This window comes from Trifolium pratense, linkage group LG5, assembly GCF_020283565.1.
Source record: "Trifolium pratense cultivar HEN17-A07 linkage group LG5, ARS_RC_1.1, whole genome shotgun sequence".
NCBI lineage: Eukaryota > Viridiplantae > Streptophyta > Magnoliopsida > Fabales > Fabaceae > Trifolium > Trifolium pratense.
In genome coordinates, this window is record NC_060063.1 from 13867558 (window position 1) to 13880643 (window position 13086).

At 31.8% G+C, this 13086-nt stretch overlaps 1 protein-coding gene across 1 annotated transcript; it reads right to left on the bottom strand.

Moving 5' to 3' along the window:
* Positions 1 to 2489: 2489 nt before the first annotated feature.
* On the bottom strand, positions 2490 to 4086 carry LOC123884350 (GLABROUS1 enhancer-binding protein-like). Its single transcript, XM_045933437.1, has 2 exons — positions 3883 to 4086; positions 2490 to 3708 (listed from the first exon to the last, which is right to left on the bottom strand). The coding sequence occupies exons 1-2, from the start codon at positions 4025 to 4027 to the stop codon at positions 2744 to 2746; spliced, it is 1110 nt and encodes a 369-aa protein (XP_045789393.1). The 5' UTR covers positions 4028 to 4086; the 3' UTR covers positions 2490 to 2743.
* Positions 4087 to 13086: the final 9000 nt, after the last annotated feature.

Sequence of the window (13086 nt, forward strand, 5' to 3'; positions counted from 1 at the left end):
TAAAAATTAATAAATTACCCAAAAAAAACTTAAGATCGGCCATTAAGTCGATCATGGTCTTATCAAAATTCAATAGTAGTCGTAGACTAATGGATTCTCTTCAAGAGGAGATAAAAGAGAATACCAGCATTGGAAATCAAATGTCGAGGCACATACAAACATATCTAGCTACACATCAGTTATCATCACCTACAACATTGTCATATTACCTTCAGTGCTAGTCATCTAAATGCTTTTTTACCAATATATTTTATCAGTTTTGTAATTTTTAAAATACTGGATAATTAAATTTGGTTTCCAAATTCATGTGAATATATAGATCAAACTTTTTTTGAAGCAATATAGATCAGGTTTACAACGAGACATCTGTTTTATGAATTTAATTCTAAACTTTATTGATGTAATGTTGATATTATATAATTGATGTTGTAATTTTGTTTTCATGTATACCATAGATTTCCATGAAGAAACGCTTGCTAGAAGGGTTATTGGAATCTGCCTCAGTGACTAAAGAATGTCAAGAAAAGTAATTACACTCCCGTTTATGCTCTGATCATTTGCCAAGTTTAAAATTTTGTTTCTCATTGTTGATATAATATCTTGATTAACAGGGATTTTGAACAACGCTCTCTAGACAAACTTGTTGTGATGGCTTATGAGAAATACATGGTAACCTTCTTAACGTTCAATATTACTTTTTGACATAACCAGTTTTAGAGTTTTCAAATAATGTTCTTTGCATTCCAACCTAGTCAGTTGTCCCCAATACCAGGAGTTGTACTTGTATTACAATGATTGAAAAGGAGTCTTTACATTGATCCCAATCTCGTTGTATAACTTGCGTGGATTGTTGAGGTTATAGAAGCCTACCATTTGCAACAGGAATAAACAACCCTCAACCATGAAATACACAGTTTTTAAAAAAATCAGGCTTTTGTTGTGACCCGTTTGACCTGTTATTTTAGTGTTATATCAGAGAAATCAAAATCCATACTCTACCTGATTATCATATTTAAAATTATTGAAGTTGTAGATTTGAACACTCCATAGCCAAATATAGATTGCATCATATTAGAAAATACTCTATTATTTTATATTTAGGTTTCATGGCAGAGTAAATTGACAATAATTGTTTGGCAGGCTTGTTGGGGTCGTAATCCCTCAGGTGGGAGAAATACAAGCAGCAAAGTGGCCAAGCAAGCTGCATTGGGATTTGTTAAACGAACATTGGAGCGGTACCATCAATTTGAAGATACAGGCAAGAGCTGCTTCAACGAGCCTTTATTCAAGGATATGTTCTTTGCTGCTTCTTCCCAGCTGAGTATTGTTCGTCTAGTAGATGTCATGGAGGCTGAATCTGCAAAACCACATGCTTCTACCCTTTCTCTGGAAGCAAGAACAGGTGTCTTATTCATTATTTTCTTGAATAAATGGTGTAATCTATTACTGTATTGTATCTTAGTGTTTCCTATGACCATGTTAGCCAAAATTTCACATGGCTTTAAGCCTTTAACTTATGCTTGGCTGTGCAATCCTTTGTCTACTCTCCTTGTCCCTAATGCTGCCCTCCCAATGAAATACTGCAACTAAGACTTAAAGTACTGGCAGCTAAGAGAGTCAACTGCAGACTCAGAGGCATCCTTTTTCCTAGCTGTCAGTATTTTATTTAGTACAGGGTTAAGGACATAGGGATGGGACAAATGATTTGAGTCCTTCATTGCATGAACGTTATGTATAGGTTTCTTATCTCTCTCCCTTTTTACTCTTTTGAGTACTGGCTGGATTTTGATTTTTAATTTGTATGTATTTCTTTCTGCAGGTTCCATTAGTTCACGGAAGAGCCATTCACAATTTAGTCCGAACATGAATAATCATGATGTCAATTTATCAGATATTTTTCCTGTTATAAATAATTCATTTGAACAAACTAGTGGGAAGGAAGATCTTTGGTCAAACAGGGGGAAGAAAAGGGAATTGTCCCTTGACGACGTTGGTGCTTCAAGTGTTCCTTCGGGCATTAGAGGTTCTCTATCAAGCAGCACAAAAGGAAAGAGAAGTGAAAGAGATGGAAAAGGGCAGAGCAGAGAAGGGATATCCAGAAATGGAACTACCAAAGCCGGTAGGCCAGCATTATCTAATACTAAAGGAGAAAGGAAACCCAAATCAAAGCCTAAGCAAAAAGCAGGTCAACATTCTGTTTCTGTTAATTGCCTCGTTGGCAAACTATCAGACCAACCTAAACCAGCATTGCCAACTGTTTCAAAATCAAATGAATTGCCTACCAATAGCAATGCCAAGGAAAAGAAGGAGTCTGCCGTGGCTGAAGATGAACACGAGCCTATAGATTTGTCCAACCTGCAACTACCTGGAATGGATGTACTTGATGATCAAGGTCAGGATGATCAAGGGCCTCCATCCTTTTTCTTATATTAAGACCCGAGGGAGTAATAGTTGAAAGAACACGATCAACAAAGGTTCAAATACAATTGTTTTATGTCACTGTAACCAGATTTCCATAATACCAATACTACAAACACCACAATATGTCCATTGCAATTGCATGTTCAGTAAGATAATTCTAGAATTCCAAAACCATAATACTAATTTCTCAAAGTAAATAAATAAACAGCAGAATTGTAAACTAAAAAATCTCTAAACAATTGCAACAAAATGACCACAAATCAAAGACTCATATAGATCAAAGTTATGGCCACAGAAAACCAGCCATCTAAGAACAGCAAACCTAATCGCTCGATGAAGACATCAACGCATCCATTATCAATCTACTTTGCTTCTCAGACAACTCAGCTCGCATATTAACAACCTTCAATTCAGCAATTTGCAACTCCTTCCATCTTTTCTCCAACTCTATCCTCTTTGATTCCTCAAGCAACTCCACTCCGCTCTTCAGCAAATCCATGCCCGACCCAAATAAACCTGATACACTTTTGTCAAATCGATGCATTTCATTCATAATAAAACCCGAACCGGGATTCTCCTTTCTAGTTTCCTTGGAAGCCACCAAGGACAAATCAGGTTCCATATCCAATTTCTTCGTAGTTGGTGATTTCTTAACAGCACCCTTTTTAGAGGGTTTCTCATCAGGTTTTCCATTTTCTTCAACAACATTACCACCCCAAATCTTTTTGCCAAATTCAAACATTTTCTCCTCAATAGGTTTGGAGAAAGTAGGAGTCTTTCCATTCTTGCAACTCTTCATCTTATTGTCAAATTTCAACTTCAGCCTCCGAACCTTATCTTTCAGCTGTTCAAGTGTAACTGGAAAATGAATCGACTTCTTCACATCATCGTAAAATGCTGTGGGATATTTCGCTGGATCGTTCCCTGTTTTTGCAGTAAAATCGACTAGACCTTCAAGAATTGCAAGTTCGTCATCTTCATTGAAAACTCTCTGAAACAATTTTTTTGAGTCATCACCGGGCTTTTTGTTATCCTCCTCCTGTTCTTTCTTATCATCAGCAGCGGCCGTTGTTTTCTTCTTCTTTGATTGTTTAGCTTCGTCTACAAGTTTGGTGTCACTCTCAGCAGAACGTTTGGTTCCAGATCTGGCCGGTGCGGCAGAGGATTTTGGTTGAGGCTTTGATTTTAGGGTTTCATCACTGGATTTTGAATTGATGGATTTGAGTTTTGGAGGTGGTTCTTGATCAGAATCGGTATCGGTTTCTTCTTCGTCTTCATCGTCTTCATCTTTTTTGGATTCCGATTTATCATTATCAGTTTGAGCGGTTTTGGAAGCAGGTTTTGAAGGAGGAGGTTGTTCTTCTTCTGATTCATCATCTTCTGAATCATCATCTTCTTCACCTTCAGATGAAGAAGCTTCTTCAGATGACGAATCTTCTTCAGATGACGAATCTTCGTCATCTTTTTTTTCTTCTTCTGGCTTTTTGGACGGTGGCGGTTGGTCGTTCTTTGAGGCGGAGGTGAGTGGTTGGTCATTCTTGGAGACGGGGGTGAGTGGTTCGTCGTCTTTGGACGCGGCGGGGGTTGGTTGCCGTTTCTTTGCCATTGAGAAATTTGGGATTAGGGTTTCGGGGAGTGAGTCAGTGTGTCTGTCCGTGACATCGAAAGTATATATAACTAAAAATAATGGTAAAAAGAAGTTAGAGAGTCCAAAATTATTTTGCTTTTATTATGTTAATGATAATAAAATAAGTTACAAAAAATTATATGAGAGTTAATTACAAAGGATATAAATACACATAATAATAAATAATAAAGAATAATAAGTAAGTTAATTGAGGGTTATAGTACACATAAGCATGAATGCAATGAGAGAAGATGCTTATGTACACATAAGCATGAAGGGAGCTTCTAGGATGAAGTCACAAAACTCACTTCTTTTGTGAAGTTTGGTCAACTATCCAATAGAATGCTAGCTGAATCCACATCAGCATTAGTGTGTAATGAAGGTCTATGGTGAGTCCTTTAATGATAGTTTTACTTATTGCATATTAGTCCTTCTTTTAATTAAAATTATTGTAATAATTAAAATTTATTTTATTTAGATTTAAATCATAAAACTAATATCCAACTCTTAATTTATTTTTTTAAAGTCAAAATTCCCTCATTATCTCTCATCTCCATTCTTCATGTGTTCATCATTCACCACCTAAATCCTCCATTTTCATTGAACAACAATAAAAGCAAACTCATTCTTTTGATGTGTGGATAATTGCAAAAGAAAACCCCAGATCTGTAGCCCAAACGTGAGTGAACTCGAATCTATTTTGTTTCAAGTTTGATAATTCCAAACACTTTTTCCTTCTATGTTTAGATTTGTCATCAAAGTGTAACCAAAAAAAGATTTTTCATCTAAAATCGATTATGAGATTCAAAATCTAATTTGAAGTTATAATTTAAAACTACTGCATTTACTAGAATCAAGACTGGTAGGACGCGGGTCTGAAACCGGGCCGGAATGACCCGGCTGAAGGTTGAAGATGAGGATTAATTTAATATGTTTACGCTACTGTTATAAATATTATACAGATGACGCAAATAAAATAACAACATGTTTGTATGGCGTAGCGATTGATGTGTTATTTGAGTTTCCAACATGTTGTGGGTTTGACTCCTGTTGGGAACCGTTTTTGTAAATTATATTTTTTTAAACAATATTGATAATAATACAGCAAAAAAAAAATTGCAACAATGAAACAAGCAAGATTTGAACAGGGAACCTTTGAGTATAAATCAACAACACTTACCAGCTTGACAGCAGAAGTTTCTCGTTAAGATTATACAATCCATATATACATATTTAGTTTAAGTTGTGTTGTACGATTCAGAGTTTTAATCACGCCTATATGGATTAGAATTAATTGATTATGACGTAGTTGTAGCATATTTAATTAAATAAAATTATAGTATTTTTTTCTTTTACAATAAAAATTATAGTACTTCTCTGTTTAAAAATAAGATTCTTTTTAAAAAGTTGTAAAGATTAAGAAAGTGGACTGTAGTATTAAATTTGTTGACAGTTAATATTATTTTTACAATTTTATCACTCAAAGGAGATAATGAGTTAATATACTTTTAGAGTTTTTATTACATTTTGTAATTAATGAGTTATCATTTAAAGCACGATTAACCCTAGTCTTTGACGGACGGTTAAACTTCAATTGAAGTTAATGAATTAAAAAGTATATAAATAAAGTACCATTTAAAAATAAAGTAAGATCATACTCTGATTCAATTGAAGCACTATTAACCCTAGATTTTGACGAAATATTATACTCCGGTTCAAATTGAAGCACTATTAACCCTAGTATTTGACTCATGGTTATAATTCGGCTTAAGTTAATGACTTAAAAGTTGTATAAACAAAGTACAATTTTACTAAATAAAATATAAAATGACTTGAGATTATACTCTCACTCAAGTGAAGCACTATTAACCCTAGTTATTGACTGAACATTACACCCCGATTCAACTGAAAGCACTATTAACTATAAACTTTGACTGGGGGTTATACTCCGATCGAAGTTAATGACTTAAAAACTAAATAAATAAAGTATAATTTAAAAATAAAGTATATTTTTATTTAAGATTGTACTCTGATTCAATTGAGACACTATTAACCCTATAATTTGACTATGCATTCGGAGTCCGGTCGACACTCTTATTACAATCTGTCTATGCATTCAGAGTCCGATCATAAAAATTCCGATTCTCAATCGTTTGTCAGTCCAATTAGGTGATATTGAACGGTTGGATTAATAAAATTCAAAATCTGCAGTAAATGTTGGTAGTTTTAGTCAAACTTCACAGCCCTTTCATATAAACTAGGTTTCCTTCGACACTCTTATTGCAATCTGTCTATCCATTCGTAGTCCGATCGCAAAAATTCCGATTCTCGATCGTTTGTCAGTCCAATTAGGTGATATTGAACGGTCGGATTGATAAAATTTAAAATCCGTAGTCAATGTCGGTAGTTTTACTCAAACTTCGCGGCACTTTCATAGAAACAGGTTTTCGTCGACACTCCTATTACAATCTGTCTATGGATTCAGAGTCCGATCATAAAAATTCTGATTCCCGATCGTTTGTCAGTCCAATCTGTCTATATATTCTAATAATTTTAAAAAAATAATCAATTCATCTTATTTTGTCTCAATATGTAATAAAGAATAAATATAATCTTTTATATTATAAGCTTGTATACACAAGCAAACTCTAAACCTTAATTTGTTTTCTCTGTTTTCCCTCCATTTTATCATGCAATTTTTATTAAAAAATAATACAATTTTGTCTCAACTATGATTCGAACCCGCAACCCTTCGGTTCAAGGCAATATTTACGACCACTATGGCAAGTATACCAATTGTGATTAAAATTATGTGCAATAATTGATAAGCACCATCAATTTTAAAAGTATATCATATCAAAATTATTGTTGACTATATTATTCATCACGAAATATTTTTATGTCTTTCGTGATCAATGATTTTTTTCTACCGGATCATAAATTTAGAGAATAATTATCATGTGAGATTTGGAAAGTTAGTATCACGTGTGATTTAGAAAGTTATATATATATTCTCATACTATAACACCTTCAACAATATTGAAATATATGGAAAAAAAAGCATCTTTCACATTTCAATGTCTCATGTAATGCTTATATCACTTTTTAAATTATTTATTATGCAATTTATTAAATTGTAGTTTTTTAAAATTGGAAAAAGAATTTTGTCAAAAAAAATAATAATGGAAAAAGAATTGATATTTTTTATAATAATGGAAAAAAAATAATAATGGAAAAAGAATTGATTTTGATTTGATTTAGCAAAATTGACTATAGTCATGTCACTAATCACATTCATTAATTTGATTTTAACATTGAAGATTTAATATTAACCGATGATCAATTGATACAATATGCACTAGCAGATATTGAGATGATGTTACGTAGTTGTGTGAAGAGTTTAAAAGATTATCCTCCAATGCCTAGAGCAGACACATCATTAGTTCCTGATATACAAAATAGTTTAATACACGACGAATTGAATTATAACAAACAATCATTAGCTGAGGAACATGTTAGATTGATGTCAACAATGACTTCAGAACAACGTAAAGTATATGACACAATCATGCAAAAGTTAACGAAAACAAACCTGTTGTGTTTTTTCTTTATGATTATGGCGGTACAGGGAAGACATTTATCTGGAGGGTCATGTCAGCCGCATTACGCTCAAAAGGTGAGATAGTTTTAACAGTTGTCTCAAGTGGGATCGCTGCATTGCTTATACCAGGCGGTAGAACAACACATTCGAGGTTTTGTATTCCTCTAAATGTTGACGAGTTTTCAACATGTACCATAGTTCCTAAAAGCTCTTTGGCGCTATTAATACAAAAAGCAAAGCTCATTATATGAGATAAAGCACCAATGATGCACAAACACTGTTTCGAAGCTGTTGATCGAACTTTAAAAGATATTCTCAAGTCTGTTGATAAAAATAAATAAACAAATTCCCTTCAGTGGAAAAATTGTTGTTTTTGACAGAGATTTTAGACAAATTCTACCAGTAATACCCAAAGGTACAAGACCAGAAGTTATTCATGCTACTATTAATTCTTCGGTTCTTTGGAATTTTTGTGAAGTTTTAACATTGAGTAAAAACATGAGGCTTCTCGGTGGTGCTTCGAGTGCAGACGTTGAACAAAGAAGATTGTTTTCTGAAAGGGTTTTGGGTGTTGGCGGTGGAGAAATTGGAGATGACAACGACGATGATTTAGAACTTGACATTCCATCAGATTTATTGATTCCAAATTCAGGTGATCCTCTTGCTTCTATCGTTGAAAGCACTTATCCCCAACTTTTACAAAACATGAACGATATAACGTATTTCTAGAATAGAGCTATACTAGCTCCTAAAAATTCAATAGTCGACACAATAAATGATTATATGTTAGATTTAATTCTTGGTGAAGAAAAAACATATTTGAGTTATGATACTCCACTCACAAAATGTAGACGGTCAAACAGTGGATGGTGTTCATACTCCCGAATTTTTTAACATGATTTCTACGTCGGGACTTCCAAATCACAAGTTGAGACTTAAAGTTGGAGTTCCAGTTATGCTATTAAGGAATTTGAATAAAAAATTAGGATTATGCAATGGAACAAGACTTATTATTACGAGATTGGGAAAACGTGCTCTTGAAGGAAAAATTATTTTATGAAGTAATATTGGTGATCAAGTTTTCATACCTAGATTTTCTCTGACACCATCTAACGTGAGAATTCCTTTTAAATTTTAACAGAGACAATTTCCTATAATGATTTCTTTTGCGATGACTATTAATAAGAGTCAGAGACAATCTTTAAAGCATGTTGGGATATATCTTCCGTCGCCAGTGTTTTCACATGGTTAGTTGTATGTTGCAATTCAAGAGTTACTTATAGAAAAAGATTAAAAATATTTATCATCGATGACGACAGTGAAGATACGACTAAGACTTCAAATGTGGTCTATAAGGAAGTCTTCCATAATATAACATAATTTTCTTTGTATGAATATTTATCCAAAATTATTGTTGATTTATCGTTTAATGTTACTCAACTTTTTTTATATACCTTACATTATTGGAATTATCATATCTTATTTAATCATTATATATCTTACAGGTAATCAGACCTATGCACCGCACGGGTCGATGTTCTAGTAATAATATATAAATATATAAAAAATAAAGAACTACCGTAAGCCTAGAATTTATCCAAAAAAAAAAAGCTACTATAAGCCTAGAAAACTGTAACAACCGTTTGCCTTCCCAAAGCCACACCTTCCTTGTTCTTCAATAAAAATACCAAAAAATTCAAAACTTCTGCCACTTCTTTAGTTCTTTTTCTTCCCTATATTCATTTGCCTTTAATAACAATATATTTTTAATCCTATAAAAAATTACAATTTTAAGTTCAGTCCTTTAAATAAAAATTAGAATTAATTATAATTTTGGTCTCCTTACCTGTTCTGTAATGAATTTGTCATTTTAATCATGTAATTAAATGTATTAAAATTAATTGTTCATTGTTGGGTAATTTCATTAAAAACAAACTTGAAGAACAACTATTCTTCCTGAAGCATAACAAACCATATATTGCTAGGATCCAATGAAACCCCATTACCATAATGTATCGCTAGGATCCAGATCCAGGTTTAAGAACTCATACGTCAAATTTTACAAATCATATGTTCAAATTTTAACACGGATACAATGAAATCAAATTCCCATAACAATATAAAAAAATTAGCTTAAAGAATCTGAAAAACTTGGATCTAGGATAAAGAAAGGGAAAAAACATGTGTATAGTCATATGATTTGGTTTCCCCGAGATATCTACCTGCGAAAGTAATTACTAGTTTGAATGAAATTTATTATTTTTTTAATAAGTTTGTTTGTTTAGTTTGAATGAGATTCATTTTATTCAAGAGTACATTACTCCCTCCTAGTTAAAATTGGATTATTAAAATGAAAATGACAGTTATAACTACCAATTTAGAAAGTTTATCAAGTTAACTGAGGTAATTAAGAAAATATGGTTGTAATTATCTTTAATATTGTTGTAGTAGTTTATCACTGCAGTAAGCTATTGATGGCTATTGGTAACTACGTTTCCCAAAGTCTGAGAAAATACAGCATAATTATGTTTCCCAAGTATATTGGGTTAATAAAAAATCACTTCAAAAAACAAAAAGTCACTTAAACAATTAAGTGTTGAAATTACCGTAAAAAAAAAAAAAGTGTTGCAATTTCCTTTTATGCATTGTATTGTACAGCTTATCTTCTATTCTCTCCGGTCATATATTTAAGAAACATTTTACTTTTTGGATTTATTGTAAAATTTATGTAATTAGACTATATTATTGTCTAGATACATAACATCAGTTCGACAATGAATCTAAAATGTCAAATGTTTCTTATATATAGGACCGAAGGGAGTACTAATATATTAAAATTGATTACCACATATATTACTAATTTATATTTATTACATTTGACCACGTTGCAAGTTTTATATGTTTAATTGTAATTTCGCTAAAAAAAATCTACTACTAATATATTAAAATCGATTAAAAGAAATCTACAAATTTTTTCACTTTAATTCTTTTTTTTTTGTTACAACACTTTAATTCACATTTTAATTCAAGCACTTTTGTTAATCGGCTGGAACTACAAATTTTGACTGAAGATTTCGAATTTTATCAATCCGACCGTTCAATATCACCTAATTGGACTAACGAATAAATGAGGAAAAAAATTTGATGATCGGACTCCGGATGTATGAACATATCGTAATAACAGTCTCAATGGATAACTAGTTTTTATGAAAGAGTCGTGGAGTTTGACCGAAATTACAAATTTTGACTGGAAATTTTGAATTTTATCAATTCGACCGTTCAATATCACCTAATTGGACTAACAAACAAATGAGAAAAAGAATTTCGATGATCGGACTCCGGATGTAAAGACAGATCGTAATAACAGCTCAACGAATAACTAGTTTTAATGAAAGGGTTATGGAGTTCGACTGAAACAACATATTTTGACTGGAGATTTCGAATTTTATCAATCTGACCGTTCAATATCACCTAAATGGACTAACGTTCAAATGAGAAAAAGAATTTTGATGATCAGACTCCGGATGTATAAACATATCATATTAACAATCTTAACGGATAACTAGTTTGTATGAAAAGGTCGTGGAGTTCTACTGAAAACTACAAATTTTGACTGGAGAGTGTCAATGGAAACCTAGTTTATATGAAAAGGCCGTGAAGGTTGATTAAAACAACCGACATTTACTGCAAATTTTGAATTTTATCAATCCGATCTTTCAATATCGCCTAATTGAACTAACAAACAAATGAGAAAAAGAATTTCGATGATCGGACTCCGGATGTATAGACAAATCGTCGTGTAGTCTCAACAGTGGCATAACCAGGAAATAAAATCCGGGGGGGGGGGGGGGGGCGTTAACAAAATTATAATATATAAATTAGACAAATAATTATATTTCATACAAAAATTTTAGTTATAAATAACACAAATTTGATTATAAAAAAAAAAAATTGCATACCGTAAATATATTTTACTTGTGTCAAGTGACTTAACATTATCAATGATTTATTTTAAACTAATACTTACACAAAGTTGATCAGAAAAAAATTATATATTTTATCATATTACATGTATACTTAAAGGAAAATTATTGTTTTTATTTGAAAATAGTTGGCTTGTTTTTTTGGAAATATATATATATATATATATATATATATATATATATATATATATATATTGACTAGCGGGCCCCGCGCCTGCCTGTGTCTAACTTATGTACAAAAAAAAAAAGATACGCCTTATGTTATGGTGAGTTTGTTAATAAAAGATTTTTGTTGCTACTAAAAAAAAGCAAGGGTAATGTTGGTATTATGAAAATTCTACCCCAAAATTCATGTATTCTTTTTATATATTAATATATTATAGTATAGAATAGATATAGATGAAAAAACCATAAAAAAAAAAGAGAGGAAGTTAAGGGTATAGAATAGATATAGATGAAAAAACCATAAAAAAAAAAGAGGAAGTTAAGGGCAATTATGGAATAATTAAAAAACCATAAAGGAAGTTAAGGGCAAAATGAACCAAAAAAAATCCAGCCCAAACTCCCTTATCCCCTTTATATATTGTTATAGAAGTATAGAATAGATATAGATGAAAAAACCATAAAAAAAAAGAGAGGAAGTTAAGGGTATAGAATAGATATAAATAAAAAAACCATAAAAAAAAGAGAGTAAGTTAAGGGCAATTAATGGAATAATTAAAAAACCATAAAGGAAGTTAAGTGCAAAATGGACCAAAAAAAATCCAGGCCAAACTCCCTTATCCCCTTTATATATTGTTATAGATAAGTAAGTTAACTGAGGGTTATAGTACACATAAGCATGAATGCAATGAGAGAAGACACATAAGCATCAACTATTGCTTAGAAAAAAGAAAAAAATGAGGAGCTTTGTAGTGATGACACATCAGCAAAAAAAAGTTTGCTTTACAATTATATATATAAATATATATAATAATAATATATATATATATATTGATGACTAGCGGGCCAGGCAGGCGCGTTCCGCGCCTGCCTGTGTCTAACTTATGTACCCAAAAAAAAAGATACGCCTTATGTTATGGTGAGTTTGTTAATAAAAGATTTTTGTTGCTACTAAAAAAAAGCAAGGGTAATGTTGGTATTATGAAAATTATACCCCAAAACTCATGTATTCTTTTTATATATTATAGTATAGAATAGATATAGATGAAAAAACCATAAAAAAAAAAGAGAGGAAGTTAAGGGTATAGAATAGATATAGATGAAAAAACCATAAAAAAAAAGAGAGGAAGTTAAGGGCAATTATGGAATAATTAAAAAACCATAAAGGAAGTTAAGGGCAAAATGGACCAAAAAAAATCCAGCTCAAACTCCCTTATCCCCTTTATATATTGTTATAGAAGTATAGAATAGATATAGATGAAAAAACCATAAAAAAAAAAGAGAGGAAGTTA